We start from the raw sequence: 16,755 nt of genomic DNA, 5'->3' as shown, positions 1-16,755 counted from the left end.
GTCGCGAGGGGAGATTTTTGTCAAGTCCTTCAACTCTCGTGCGCTATTTACATTGCATCCTCTGCTTTTTTAATTCTGCCTGGTTTCGGTCGTGTGTTCCGGTTCGTAATTTTACATTAACACTAAAAGTACTATATGGGACTAAAATGTATTTTTACGAGGTAAGGAGACATGAGTTTCACATCTATTTTGCCCTTTACTGTTTCCGTACTTTCTCCATACTTTATCTTTCACATCAACTTTTAATCAATACATTTGCTAATTTTTAAAAAATTCATTTGCGCACTATGATTATGTTGTATAACTACAAATTAAGTTAAACGAAATATAATAGGGCGCTTTATAGCTAAGGGAATTTGGGAGTATAAACATGTCCATGACATTAGCGTCGGTGTTTGTAAAAGGTCGGTGCTAAATTAGAACCGGGTCTTATAAGAACCTTACTGTTTGCTGGATGCTGCGTCATGTACAGTGAAAAATGCCCTGAGTGGTAGGTATACAGGCTTTCGCCCGTACAACCATCTAAAGATCACATTTTACACTATCGCATACCAACAGCAAGTCCCATGTTACTGAAACTTGGCATAAATGACTCTGGTATTGGTGTCTCTAAAACGTGTCATAATATTAAACATACCCCCTGACCTTTTGGAACAGTCATATTGAAAGTCATGTCTCTGAGCGTTGTCAGTCGCCGTAAGTCGTCGTCATCTGTTCTGAACTAAAGGCCTAAGGCTCCAAGGTATAACATTTCAGCAAAGGTGTCTAAAACTTCATTTGTGAATTCTGATCTGAACACTGGAACAATAAAAGCTGTATTAATTATGTTCTCTCTCCATTTCTCTGCTATTTTGCATATACATATATTTTTATATACGGCAAATTCAGGGTATATGTAATATGATAAATTTATGATATTGTTTGAGCGTATTTCGCTTTTTGACCTCATCGTGGTATTTTACTTTAACATACACCCTTGAATACACTTCACCAAAGTCATATATTGTATCCATCACTGACAGCACTGATATTATTCCAGTATATTATATGATTAGCCATTGTGGTACAGGTTATTTCCCTTGTAAGTCATTTTCTAAAGAAGGTTTTACCCCGTGGTATTATCATAACATTTACATACAGTTTAGGATATATGAAATGCGGAAGTGACAAATATCTTACACATTGTTAAATTGTTAGCAGCTACGTTATGATCAGTCGTGATTTAGTGCACAACACTATCAAGTTATATAAATTAATTTCATATATCTTATTCCATTGGGGTTGACAAAGCATGAATTATTAACAGGGCAAATCTATGATTCGTACTAACGATTATAGGTTTCTGGCACACCGAAGGGAAGCAACTCAGCACAGCGAATTGCAGCGCCTTAGATGACTGGGCTACTTGTGCTCCCTCATAATGATGATAATACCTTCTACACAGGCAGTTGTTGGATGTTTTACTTGCGATTCTAGACACCTTTCTACACAAAAGTATATATCTAAAATTATATACATTAGTAAAGAAACAAAGAAGAAGGAAGCACATTCTATATACAAAACTGTAGGATAAACTGCAGAGAACACATGGAATGCATTGGATGAACCGAATGGTTATGCGATAGAAATGTTGATAAATGATAACCATAAACAAATGGCGAGGTTGTGTGACGTTTCAATTTCGTTAAGGAAAGATGTCTTTACATGGCATGTGTACGCGTAGTAACTTGGTTACTCTGTTCCTGATCTGAGGTTAGGTGATTCCTGGTATGCGTAGATCAGTCAGTTTCCGGTATCAACGATGTAAGTCGGTCGAAGGTGTGACGGATGTATCATAAATAGGGATGCAAATTAGCAAATCTAGGATGTGTCCAAGAAGATAAGAACTACCATTTGTCGAATTTGATCGCCAAAAGGTCATTTAGCTGAAATATATATCATGATCTTACAGTTTAGTGTTATTTACGTCGAAGTACTCGGAAAACGTGGAAAAGGTTTGAAAGCTTGGTGTCACGTAAAGGACACGTCAAATAGCCTCGTGTGTGAACTCCTTTACAATTTACCCATTTGGTATTTCGGTGTCCGGAATTTATGTATATTTTATGTCGGTTGTTATTGACGAATGTTTATCAAAATGAAATCACAACAACCTCTCGAAAAGCATATGCAGTTTCGAAGCATGCCAAGCCGGAAATAGAAAATTATTTTTTATCAAGGGCATGCCACAATACCGTGTATGTTTCACAGCATCAACCAAGAATTGTTCTTGCATTTAATTTTCAACAAAACAATGTCCATATTCAAAACGCAATTATGATATCTATCTCAGCTAATATCATCCTGGTTTAGTGACAAGAACATCTGCCCGGAGAGCGGAAAGTCGGTGGCTCGATCTCCCGGTCTAACTGCATTGCATAATTGTCCTTGTGGTTACTTTGACTGGTGTTCGTCATTACGGATATAAAAGCACGACTGGTCTGCAGTGTGTGGGTAGGGTCTCTATGTTAAACTGCTGCATGTTATCGCATTGTACGAGCACTATGAAACCGACATGCATGTAAGTCCGGACGGCCGATTTATAGTGCTAGCACACTGAGATACCATGCCGCAGTTTAACATGAATACCCCACTCAGACACAGTATACTGACTCCGAGCCTACCAGTCCTTGTTTTAGCCCCTTAATGCCGAGCGCCAGACAGTGTAACAACAAGTAGAATCTTTTAACGTCTTTTGGTATACTGCTTCTAAGAAACCGACATACATGTAAGTCCGGACGGGTACGATCAGTCACACACAAGCGCGTCGTTAAATAAGTGCAAATATCTTGAACTTGTCATTTACCCGGAAGACGCCTCCTCACATCAATAAACTGCTGGTTGAACAAAAGAATTTCTTCTTCTTTTGATAACTTTAAACGTGTCTGTTATTATGTGTACAATAGGATCAGTTTCAAAGCCGTCTAAGCAGGACATATTTCCACTGACACACTCCCGTCACCCTGTTGAAGGTCACATGGTAACCGAGGTGAAGATCCACGATATGAAACTAGGGCAGAATACCCTCAGTCGAGCACACATACTAATGACCCTTGTTCAAACCGAAACTCACACATAATTTTTTTGTCATATCCATATTTTGTCACAAGGTGATTTATGAATAAGAATAATTTTCTTGTGCGTATTTACATTTAATATTTTCGAATGCTTGCATAAAACGTCACGTAATCTATTCACTGTTGAAATTTGGGTTTAAATGTCATCATGGTAAAGTGGTTGAATTAATCTAAAATATTAAGTTTGCCTTAAGCCTCTTTCTTCTCAACCCTCCTTGCCATATGACTTCCGTATACAAATGTGGATGATAACAGGCTAGTCACGTCCTCAGTGGGCGTTAGCTGTACTATACGAGAGTAATCGAGGATACGATTTAGAATAAAGTCATATAGTGTTCTCTCTCGATATTCACGTGGTTTTTTTATCGAGGCTGAACATAAAGCTGTTGCTGACGTATAGGATAAGCATTCGGACAACACAATTGGTCTTGACCACTGAAAGTTAGGGAGGTGGTCAATAAGGCAGTAAGGGGTAACTGGGAAACAAATGTACAGTGGAGTGATTGGGAATAAATTCCATCCTTTTGTTTAAAAAATACTATGAAAATAAAGACCAGCAAAACGACTAATACTATGATTTGCTTCAAGGAATCACATCATACAACATATATAGACTATTGATTGCCATAAACATTGATGTAACATTCTTTTGTGAAGCAAGGATTAAACATAACTCTGTCCCTCTTGAAGCTTGTGTCCAGATATCCATGATACAGTTATGCAGATTGGTGGGATTTCGTCATAATCAACTGCGTTTGTCCTGAAATGAAACACAAAACATTAGAATCATGGAATAGCCTTTTGTAGGACAAATCAAACTTATCAGATGTCTCTCATGAGTCATGCATCCGCGGTCTAGTGGATAGAGCGTCTGCCCGGATAGCGGAGGTTCGACCCCTGTCCGCCTCATACCAAAACGCGTCAAATGAGGCTCGACATACAGGGAATTGAAGAAGGACTTGTCAGCTCAGAGTCAGTACTATGTGTCTGAGTGTGGAAGCCATGTTGAACTGCGGCATGGTATCTCAGTGGCCTTACTGTTTCGCTGGCATTAGTCTGGGTGAGTACAAGCAGTAGCGTGTGGTTCGGGCAAGCCGCGCGCTGGTACTTAGAAAGCAGTGTCTTACTTAAAATTTAACGAGTTATATGCTGACACCCCTAGGCACGCCTGCATGTATATGGTAGGTGCACCCACCGTCACCTGGTACCTGTGCTGATGAAAACGGTTATCATAATAGCAGGGGAATGTCTGCAGTAGGCTATTGGCATGGTGATTTACAGCTGTTTTTTAGTAAAAAAATGAGTTCCTTGCAGCGTTATGTAGTCTCAAAGAAATATAAATAATAATTCCATCCATCCATTATACCATGCACCCATCCGACCATTCATCCATCCATTCATTTACACACTGATGCATAATCATTTTATATCATATCAATTCACCTCCAAGACTTCGCAATCCCCATTACCGATGTCGACACAGCTGGACCTCATTCTGTCGTATTGTCCCTCCTTGTCACTTGACTGGAGAGTCTCCATCAGGGCCTCATGGAGAAATATGTATTGATCCTGGTGAAAAATAAATATGTAGAAAATAAAACGGGGTGTAACATATGAGCATTTTGATCTGAAATATCAAACTTCAGCCACGAAACACCCAGGAATAGATGATCTATCGAAAGAAGGAGAACTACAAAATTCCATAATAAACTTCATTTAGGTCTGAGGGTACGGGTAGGTCCTGTAGTACGCAGCTGAATTCGCTTTGCAGAGTTGCTTCCTCGGGAGTACCAGAACTATGTGATCTTATGCTCGATTTTTTATGTTTCTTCACTTTCTATATCAAGTATATGTCTCTATGACATCAGACTGCTCATTTTGTAAATAACAATGTAACACATGAATAATAAATGTATGTATTAGTAGAAGGTTAAACTCCTTGACCTCTCACCTGAGTCTGTATCACATTCATTCGCTGATGTCTGAGCTGAACAATGCACGCAAAGACATCCACCGCACCTTCCGCCTTGGCTTGTTCAATCAAATAGTCCAGAGCGATCCACGTCCCAGTCCGGCCCACGCCAGCACTGAATTATACAACTAACTTACTCAGGGAATATAAACCCCACGAGCTCATGTTCTTTACCTAGTAGCCATATAATCAACAAGTGCTACATTGGTCAATATTAAGTTGAAGGCCACAGTTTCTACATGTTCCTGTTTGTATCAAGTGAGTGAGTGAGTATGGTTTTACGCAGCTTTTAGCAACATTTCAGCAATATCACGGCGGGGAACACCAGAAATGGGCTTCACACATTGTACCCATGTCGGGAATCGAATCGGCATGACGAGCGAACGCTTTAACCACTAGGCTACCCAACCGCCCCAGTTTTGTATCAAGACATACGAAGAGGTAGGGGTAGTCAGTTGGTTTGACGTTTTGGTAAACCCGGTTTCCTTTTCCCGCATTGGTATCAACACATGAAAATAGAAAACATTACAACAAAATCCCAAAGAATGTCATCCCTACCCACGATCAAGTTTACTACGACCTACATCGGCACTGCAGAATGCCACTCCCGTTGAGACACATGCTACATATTTCACTGAATGCAATACATGTGGAACTCATCTGATAAAATATCCACTTATTGTCGTCAGTACCATCGGTAATTCATAAGGTATATCTGCTGCATAGAACGAACGGAGTATATGTGATATTAAACACGCCATTGTGATAACAAGGACGACACCAAGTGTTCCCGAAATAAATGACACAAGGTTTCCTGTCAGTGTCATTCGACATAAGGGATTCAGAAGGTAGGGACATAATGGCAGATGTATGTAAATTCAAGACTATGCACGAGAGACCTGCAATGGACGACCGTTGGGCCTTTTCCAGTCGACGGAGAGTTCTTGGCCAGTCTGTAGACGTCCACCAGCGCCCTGACATCGTCTGGTACTCCTTTGTCTGGCCATGAAGTGAAGTGGTACTGCTTTAGTGTCCTAGGTAACTCCGCCTCCTGTAAAGCACATAGGTTTTTCATTTTATTCTTGCAGTGAAAATCTCCCATCAAATGAAGATTGTGAGATATCTTCGCTATTCACAGTGGAGAGACCGTATGTACATGTATCAGTACCCTGTGTATGGAGAACGTCCTGACTGTGTAGTCCATCATCTCCTCCTCGGCCACACACTGAACATGGACATCGTCGTAGTTGGAACATGGCTGGCCGAAATCGGGCCAGTACTTCTCACACTTGGCCTGAAAAAGAAGGGGATATGTTCATGTCTGTATGTTGTTTAAATCCTACATCAGCATTCACATAGTTTGTCTGTAAATTATAACTAGCTTTGATGGATTTGATTGGTTGGTTGTTTAACGCCGCAATCAGCAATATTCATGCGATATGACGGCGGTCTGTAAATAATCGAGTCTGGAGAAGGCAATCCAGTGATTAATATCATGAGCATCGATCCACGCATTTGGGATAGAAGACATGCATCAACCAAATCAGCGAGCCTGACCAGACGATCCCGTTAGTCGCCTTTTACGACAAACATAGTCGCCTTGTACGGCAAGCATGGGTTGCTGAAGACCTTTTCTACCCCGGATCTTCACGGGTTTAATGGATTTGAAGATCATTAGCAAATAATGGTATCAAACAGATTCATACATGTTTTATTGATATCTATAATAGTATCGTGATAATCCGTGAAAGGAAAGCAACATGTATTTATTACTTTTTTATTTGCAATTGATAAAATAGCGATAATTGCATTTTTATTAATACCTTTCTGTTTTCTACGCAATTTGTCAGCATAATTATTTTACTCGCATCTATTTCCCACGTCATTCTCCAGAAGTCTCGTATGACGTCTCCATAAGGTCCTGGGAATATAAAATAATATTTCGAGAAAACAATTGTAGGTTACTAAATAGTTTATGTAGTACAAGTGTCAACTGAAACTAAAACGCGCCATGTGAACCGGAAACAATCAAACAGGAAATATTACCTTGTGTAGCTACAAAGGCCTGTGATTTCCCATATCCCTGAAATAAAGAGAAAAGGGTAAACCGAAACACATGTGTGACTCTTTATTATATATGACCCTCTTCCATCCTTAAAAACAATCATTGTTAGAGACAACATTAATATTCTCCAAACTTCCATTATTTACGTAAAAGAAGGTTTCATGTGCAATGCAAAAAAATCTCAATCTTTCAAAATACAGTATCCTCATAATAATAAAAGCATGAGCTATATATAAAGGGAAACTGCTTAAAGAATGAAAACTAATAGGGACAGTTAGACGTTATAATGTATGTTACAAAAGATAGCCTATTGCCTGTAAATTACCACAAATTGCTGCAGAATAGCTGATGTATTTAAGGCGTGTCAACTCATTCGCGATTGACTTACGTTTATGTAGCTAGCGTTGATGTAGTCGGATCCAGAGATGTTGGGGATAGGGGTTAGTTTGACTCTGCAATGATCATCTGAAACAATTATAGCAACACATATTGTTTAATTATGTCGACATATATCATAAGCACAAATCAAATTATGTTTTCTGACTATTTTGGGGGCGGTGGGGGTAGTCTAGTGGTTAAAGTGTTGGTTCGTCACGCTGAAGACCCGGGTTCGATTCCCCGCATGGGCATGTCCCCCGCCGTGAATTTGCCGGAATATTGCGTAAAGCGGCGTAAAACCATACTCACCCACTGACTATTTTGTCGTGAAAGGTACGTGGGGTTTAATGTTCTTGGTCATTTTACACGTATATTCCTTAACTGTTCGGACCACAAAGGCAAAACGTCTCACACACAAAGATCCAATGTGAAAGGAAAGCATTCGGTTAAGTCTACGTGTTAATGCTTTGTAATAGCATGATCATTTACAACATAGTTATTTTACAGCAAGCAATCCTCTATCAGAGTACCGAATGGCAATTTGGAGCAGTCACTAACGTAAATAAGAAAAATATATGCACTGTAACATCTTTCTGGAAAATATATTTTTCTTCTTCGATTTTTCTTTCACTGGCTGGAAGTGAACAGAAATGTCTAAATATAATGTTACTGATACTTACAGGGTAATATATTGCTATATCTGTTTTTGAAGGCATTTTCTGGTAATTCGGCTTCATGACAGGAGCCAAGCTTGCCACGAGGAAGGTCCTGAGGCAGGAAACATGAAAGTGTTATGTTCATTGTGTTTAAATACCAGATTAATGCAAGTGGTAAAACTATGTCAGTATTAGAAACGATGCCTACAATCAGATTGATAAAAGTTTAAAGACATCAGTTATTTGATTTTTGTCCATTTACTGTACAATACGAAAAAGAAATCACTCACAGCACAGTGTACAGAGAAACCACCAGTTTTCCTCATATTTTCAACATAGGTGTTCAGATTTAGGACGGACACTTCCGTTGACCACGCACTGTCTGGGTGTGACGTGTCAGTCACGTGACATGGGTGAGGGTCAAAACCAAATACAGATCTGCTATCATCCCGCGACAGTGCCGAATGACTTGGCGCTTGAGCTCGTAAAAGGGAAGTTCTATTGCTCTCTTTTATGATATCAGCGGATAACGAGGCATCTTTCCCATTGTTGTTCAGTTGGTCAACGGGGATCATATTACCTTGAACATTGGACATACAAGCAGAAAGGACTATTAAAATATATATAGATGTCATATGTCATATTATGTCCATTTGCTCATGTATATTCCCTGCCTTACTGGTACTGCCCATCTGTGTAGGCCGCCCGACTGGTACTGCCCATCTGTGTACCCTGCCTTACTGGTACTGCCCATCTGTGTACCCCGCTCTACGGGTACTGCCCATCTGTGTACCCCGCCCTACTGGTACTGCCCATCTGTGTACCCCGCCCTACTGGTACTGCCCATCTGTGTACCCCGCCCTACTTGTACTGCCCATCTGTGTACCCCGCCCTACTTGTACTGCACATCTGTGTAGCCTGCCTTACTGGTACCGCCATCTGTGTACTCCGCCCTACTAGTACTGCCCATCTGTGTAGCCTGCCTTACTGGTACCGCCATCTGTGTAGCCTGCCTTACTGGTACCGCCATCTGTGTACTCCGCCCTACTTGTACTGCCCATCTGTATAGCCTGCCTTACTGGTACCGCCATCTGTGTAGCCTGCCTTACTGGTACCGCCATCTGTGTAGCCTGCCTTACTGGTACCACCATCTGTGTACTCCGCCCTACTTGTACTGCCCATCTGTGTAGCCTGCCTTAATGGTACCACCATCTGTGTACTCCGCCCTACTTGTACTGCCCATCTGTGTAGCCTGCCTTACTTGTACTGCCCATCTGTGTAGCCTGCCTTACTGGTACCACCATCTGTGTACTCCGCCCTACTTGTACTGCCCATCTGTGTAGCCTGCCTTAATGGTACCACCATCTGTGTACTCCGCCCTACTTGTACTGCCCATCTGTGTAGCCTGCCTTAATGGTACCACCATCTGTGTACTCCGCCCTACTTGTACTGCCCATCTGTGTAGCCTGCCTTACTGGTACCGCCATCTGTGTACTCCGCCCTACTTGTACTGCCCATCTGTGTAGCCTTCCTTACTGGTACCGCCATCTGTGTACTCCGCCCTACTTGTACTGCCCATCTGTGTAGCCTTCCTTAATGGTACCACCATCTGTGTACTCCGCCCTACTTGTACTGCCCATCTGTGTAGCCTGCCTTACTGGTACCGCCATCTGTGTACTCCGCCCTACTTGTACTGCCCATCTGTGTAGCCTGCCTTACTGGTACCGCCATCTGTGTAGCCTGCCTTACTGGTACCGCCATCTGTGTACTCCGCCCTACTTGTACTGCCCATCTGTGTAGCCTGCCTTACTGGTACCGCCATCTGTGTAGCCTGCCTTACTGGTACCGCCATCTGTGTAGCCTGCCTTACTGGTACCACCATCTGTGTACTCCGCCCTACTTGTACTGCCCATCTGTGTAGCCTGCCTTAATGGTACCACCATCTGTGTACTCCGCCCTACTTGTACTGCCCATCTGTGTAGCCTTCCTTACTGGTACCGCCATCTGTGTACTCCGCCCTACTTGTACTGCCCATCTGTGTACTCCGCCCTACTTGTACTGCCCATCTGTGTAGCCTGCCTTACTTGTACTGCCCATCTGTGTAGCCTGCCTTACTGGTACCGCCATCTGTGTACTCCGCCCTACTTGTACTGCCCATCTGTGTACTCCGCCCTACTTGTACTGCCCATCTGTGTAGCCTGCCTTACTTGTACTGCCCATCTGTGTAGCCTTCCTTACTGGTACCACCATCTGTGTACTCCGCCCTACTTGTACTGCCCATCTGTGTAGCCTGCCTTACTTGTAATGCCCATCTGTGTAGCCTGCCTTACTTGTACTGCCCATCTGTGTAGCCTTCCTTACTGGTACCACCATCTGTGTACTCCGCCCTACTTGTACTGCCCATCTGTGTAGCCTGCCTTACTTGTACTGCCCATCTGTGTAGCCTTCCTTACTGGTACCACCATCTGTGTACTCCGCCCTACTTGTACTGCCCATCTGTGTAGCCTGCCTTACTTGTACTGCCCATCTGTGTAGCCTGCCTTACTGGTACCGCCATCTGTGTACTCCGCCCTACTTGTACTGCCCATCTGTGTACTCCGCCCTACTTGTACTGCCCATCTGTGTAGCCTGCCTTACTGGTACCGCCATCTGTGTAGCCTGCCTTACTGGTACCACCATCTGTGTAGCCTGCCTTACTGGTACGACCTTTTACAAGTCGGTTATCAATAATATTTCAGATATGTTTTCGAGTGTCACCAAAAAGCATTCCTTGGTTCTTCATGTCGAGTAGAATAATTACTTATTTACGCCTCCTAAACGTTACACAATGACAGAGTTACAATTATTGTTACAATATCTTGCGAAATTGGCTGTAAGTATATGTCATACTACCTGTAAAAGTAGGCTGATGGGATGGGTAGATCAATGGCAGTTTTGTTGTATTGTTTACAGAATCGTTAAGGAATCCTTGTCTTCCTCTCAAGAAATGTTGTACTGTTCGTCTGAATCAATGCAAACCATGGGACATTAATACTTACATTATATAATAATACATATATACATATAACATGTTTCTCGATAGTATGAACCCATTACCGTACATCAATTTTGTTACCTTCTATAAATAATCAAACAAATAGATAAAAGCGACAAAACCCTTTCCATATTCAATAGAAATCTCTGTCGATTGTACGATTCCGACTATATCATAAGCATGTGTTTACGAATCACTATCAAATACTATCAAAAACATAAACATGACAAAAATGGCATGTATCAAAAAAAACATTGCCCACCTTTTGCGGACAAATAACGTGAGAACCAGCAGCAGAATGGCGATGAGAATACAAGGAATCGCTGACCAAACAGCATGGGTGGTATTGTTGCTGTTAACAGTCGGGGCTGTGAATATAGGACATGAAGTGACAAACGGGTGTATACCCTCAATATAGTCGACACTGATATGAGATTTAAATGTAACTCATGAAAGCTTGAAAGTTAGACTCATTTCGATTACGTTTTCCCAAGGTGCTACAACAAGGGCAAACGATTAATCTAAACACAAGCTTCAATTCTTTACAAACGAGGATGCATAACCCCGTCATGTTTCTTTGGGAAACAGTTACACCGACATGTCAGACAAAGGCCCGTTCTAGAGTGGTTAGTACACTTACTGTCACACTGGTCTCCCACCGGTCCATCTTTACACCCCAAAGTACAGGCAGGTTTACTTGCATCTTGTTCGTTAGTGGTACATTCCATGTCTGTGCAATTGCTGCTGCATGTGAGGTTACAGTGTTGACCATATGAACCATCTATGCATCCATCTGCACACGAACCGTTGTCTCTGCTACATTTGTCAGTAGAGCAGTTCTCAGGACATTTAACAGCACATGTGTCTCCATGCCAGTCGGAAACACAACCATAATTACATGTCCCGTTGTTCTGACTGCATGTTCTATTCAGACAAGTGTCGCTGCATTTCTCCTGACACTGCGTTTTGAAGTATCCTGGTTTACAGGGACTGCAACTCCCATCTCTACTACATGTCTCACTACCACAGTTCCTGGAACACTTCTCCCGGCATTGTTTACCATAATGTCCCTTCACACATGCAATACATGATCCATTCTGGTAGCATGTACCATGTAGGCATTTGTCACTGCAGTGTGTATTGCATTTCTTTCCAAACCTTCCCTGATTGCATCCATGTGTACATGCTCCAGTTGTGCTATTGCATGATGATTTAAGACAATTGTTATCGCATTGTTTGTCACATTTTACTCCATAGAAGTTCTCCCTACATCCACAGATACAAGAACCATCTCCACGGACACAGTTTGAGACTTTGTCCCCACAGAGGCCACAGTGCTCACAGTTGAGGTCACACTTTCTTCCATATCTACCCTCAGTGCACCCAGGAACACACTCCCCTGACCACTGATAGCAACCCTGACTCTGACATGAATCCGTGCATTGTTTGTCACATGCTTCTCCCCATGTTCCAGTTACCGGACATGTTCTTGTACATTCATCATGGTCATCTTGAGTTTGTCTCTGGCATGCTGTACAAGAGTCGCCATTCCTGTACATACCAACTGCACAATCTGGAGAAAATAGAAACTATCTTTTTGTATAACAAACATAAGTTATAGATTAATATCTTCATTTTGTAACCTTGTTTATGCAACAGCAAAACAGTACTTACTGCTGAAGATAATATTCATTTTAAATATTTTAGATGTGACCCCACCTCTTTGAACCGTATTTCAGTTATATCTGAATCGGTTCTAGGGTGTTGATAAAGAAATGAAAATAATTGGACAGGATATGGGATTCAAAACCACGAACAAATGGACTAAAGGACGGAACTTTGCCTAGCGAATTGCAGCTTCAAACACCATTGAGGCACCGGTGCCTCCGTTTTTGTAGATACAGGCAAAGTACGATATGGTAAATGCTACATGCGTGCAGATATAATACTGGATGCAAACTGGTGTTGTTTAAACATAAATTGCATGTGGGATTTGTATGTTGATCCCAAAGAAATACTTGACTGATTGCCTACGCATGATATATACCCAAAGGTTAGGACATGTTGTGGTGATTACAACATATAATCTCTTTATGATAGCGTGGTGTGTCTGGAATGGCATTATATCACAGGATCACAAATCTCACTGTAAATAGAATTTTATGACAATATATAATTGGTTATTGTTGGTAGAGCGATATATATCGTTTAATCAAATCGTACTAGTTTAAACATATTTATACTGGCTATGTTGTCTTTCATATCTTAATACATTCTATTCAGAAGGATAGATATATAAAGAAAGTTACACAAACCCGTTAAGGTGCAGCGACCGCACGTCCTCCGGCAATGTTCATGGAAACCTGGTTGTCCACAATACGTCTTCTGACAGGACGCACTTGTATCCTGGCATATTACGCTATCTGTAAAGTCATAACATGGCTAAAGCAGTACACAACTACCTTAATATATTTATAATTCCTTGCTTTTAAGTAGTTATTCTATCGTGGATGGGGTGGGTATCAATGGCTCCACCCTTCATATACTACATCAAGGGATGATGCCGGTTCGATAATTTGTGCACAGTATCTCTCCGTTAAATGAGGTCAAAATGTATCGATAGAAAGTGATTAGTTGACTCATTCTGATAAACATTCTAACAACAAGTAGCTGTTCAGTCATGTAAAACACAACGGCACACACACATCACTGTGCCCGGACTACCGCGGCGACCATCTATTCCGTTCAATAGCGATACACTGGGAATAATGTCCGCCATGGGAAGATTGACCTGTTACGTTGAACAAAACCACTGATCACTCAAAGGCATGGCATTTCTGCAAGCCAGTGCCATTCATTACTGGTTATATGTGTTCATATACTTCAAAGGTTACAATCGCCCTTCAATTATCGGTTTCTGACTATGATCAACAAGTGTAACACTTCTTTTTTGTTTACACATTTCTAAAAGTAGTTTTTTGTGTGAAGACACTGTATCAATAACATTTAAAGTCTGTTAAACTTGATTATTAATAAGGGCAATAATAACGGTAAACTGTCTTGGCATCATCTATTGTCAATTAGGTGATGGTTAGTCCAAGAATATTATAACGTTAGACAACAGATGATACCTAGAGTGTGTGCTATATACATATAATTTTTTTCATTAATGCGGAATCTGTCCATCGCTCCATTTACTGACTTACCTGTCTGATCTCCAGTTGTGGCTGCTACTAGTATGTACAAGCAGATGATACATCTCAAATCAGTCGTGTTGTCAATCCAACGTGGTGCCTGTAACAAAGACAACAATAAGGTTTCGATTGCAAGGATACACATACGTAGTTATAACCATGCATGGGACGAACATGGAATTCTGTGAATCTTTATCAGATATGCATTGAAAAAAGAATAATAAAAAAACAATTAACAAGTGAGATCTACACATCTTTTACCTTCATGATTTGCGTGTGAGCGGTCGTTCCGATGTACATGTACTGACGTCGCTTTAGTGAACCATACTTTCTATTTCCTAGATCCTATTACAATGGTGTAGGAGAATTGGCGTCACACTGCTTCACCCACTTGGTTAACAAGTGCATTTGAATGTACAAGGAATTGATATTTCGTCGCGAAATATGTGTTGGGCAATGTATCTTACCATAGCTTCAATTAACGTTTAGGATACGAATAGTAATCATTGTTTGATATTTTTGATATATGTGTTGTTCTCTTTTGGAATGGACATGCAAATGTATATCTTTAATTATCCTCATTTTTAATCTATTGTTAAGATATATATCAAACCAGAAATAAAACCATGCACAGCTTTAGGAAATAGAATATGTATTTTGTGACCATGTGCTTGGTGGACTTCCATTAAAGGATGTTATGTTTGGTGTTTCGTACTCGTACTACCTCGGTAGACTGAAGGTATATCTAGAACATATGTGATGATAGTATTACACGTGTGTGTGTCTTGTAATGATGTTAATTTAAAAAGGTGTTTTGATGACACAAAACTGGATTGTAATAATAAATCTGATGATATTATCACACGTGTGTGTCTTATGGTTAATTGTGAGGTTAATTTTAAAAAGGTGTACTTATCACCCAAAACTGGCTTCCATACCTTGTGTGAGCTTTGCACATCATTATGACGTCATCGGTTATATTCATGTGACAAACAAATGACATCACTAATCTTTCTGCCACTGATCATGAAGCTGGTAAGCTGTTTTTCTCACTACAACCTGTTCATATGATGACACATTATTATATATAACATTTGTGCGGTTGCATTTTAGATTTTCTCTGCAGAAAAGGTCTTGTCAGGAAACTGCACAGAAGACCCTTCTTATATGTTTTTTACAGGTATGACAACGTGAGTCGATACAAAGAGAAAATTGTGATTAGAAGAAGGTTAATAGCGTTCTGAGATTGTTTGGGATACGATGATTTGCATCAACCATGTCAGCGGGCCTGACCACCCGATCCCGTTTGTAGCGTCTTACGACAAGAATAGTTGTCTCTTTCGGCAAACATGGGTTGCTGAAGACCTATTTTAACCAGGATATTCACGGATGGGATTGATTTTGATACAAAACGGAAGCAGTTGTAAATGACGTCCCACATTAAACCCTGTGGATAGTTTTGAAATGACAAACATTCGCTGTCTAAGTTCATTCAAACGTTCTCTTCTCTCGATGTAATCAGATACAATGATACAAACTCTTATGGCGAGACAATTAGGAATATTTGTTTTGTATAATACCGTTGGCAAGATCGGAAGTTCAAATAATGATGTGTAAAAGTAAGTCGTTATACATGTCAGTGTCCAATGCAGCCGTGTTATAGATATTGTTTTCGATTTCCTCATCTATATTTATAAATCAATGGATATGTTGTATTACATTTTCTCTGGTTCCATAAAATAATGATATTTCTCGAAATATGTTGGTTTACACTGTTTTCACACTGCCTTGTGTAAAGAAATGGAAAGCATGAATTTGAAATGTTAACGCGCAGCATGTTAGTGATACAGATAAAGGTCCATTGTACGTTTCCGACTATATCATTAGCATGCGTTTATGAGTCAGTTAGTAATGACACCATGTGATGACAGATGATAGTATACTGACCCATCAGTGGCAACCGTTACAAGCATTGGCAAGTCAAGTGTTCACCTTAACAGACATAGGAATATATGGTACAAATCAAAATAGGGAATTGCCTCGTTATCTCATAGCCCAACCTTAGCAATTAATTTTCTTTGCGTGTGTGGTGATTGGTTAATCGTAATCTGAACATTTCTTCTTTTTATTATCTATTACGGCATAATATCACTTAACATTTGTGTCATAAACAAAGATATTATATTTTGTTTCAAATATGTGATATGTCTGTAGCTTCCGGAAGCCTTTTAGGGTCATTTACTTTTTTATAAAAAAAATTCTTGAAATTTCAAGTGACTAAGTTAAAATTTCAAGATACATTGGTTGAAATTTCAAGTTAATATCTTAATATTTCATCTTAGT

The 16,755-nt window shown here is 40.6% G+C and overlaps 1 protein-coding gene across 1 annotated transcript; it reads right to left on the bottom strand.

Moving 5' to 3' along the window:
* Nucleotides 1-3,790: 3,790 nt before the first annotated feature.
* Nucleotides 3,791-14,712, bottom strand: LOC139461232 (receptor-type tyrosine-protein phosphatase T-like). The gene is made up of 16 exons (XM_071242903.1): nt 14,674-14,712; nt 14,425-14,512; nt 13,534-13,641; nt 11,916-12,791; nt 11,481-11,586; nt 11,077-11,186; nt 8,475-8,764; nt 8,209-8,296; nt 7,539-7,615; nt 7,132-7,168; nt 6,909-7,006; nt 6,254-6,379; nt 5,985-6,136; nt 5,065-5,200; nt 4,557-4,682; nt 3,791-3,873 (listed from the first exon to the last, which is right to left on the bottom strand). Exons 1-16 carry the CDS (start codon nt 14,710-14,712, stop codon nt 3,859-3,861), a joined length of 2,472 nt encoding a protein of 823 aa, XP_071099004.1. The 3' UTR covers nt 3,791-3,858.
* Nucleotides 14,713-16,755: the final 2,043 nt, after the last annotated feature.

The sequence above is a fragment of the Haliotis cracherodii genome, unplaced genomic scaffold (assembly GCF_022045235.1).
Source record: "Haliotis cracherodii isolate W230 unplaced genomic scaffold, xgHalCrac1.p SCAF_1, whole genome shotgun sequence".
NCBI lineage: Eukaryota > Metazoa > Mollusca > Gastropoda > Lepetellida > Haliotidae > Haliotis > Haliotis cracherodii.
The sequence above is the reverse complement of the archived record's forward strand: the minus strand, read 5'-3'. Positions and strand labels throughout refer to the sequence as shown.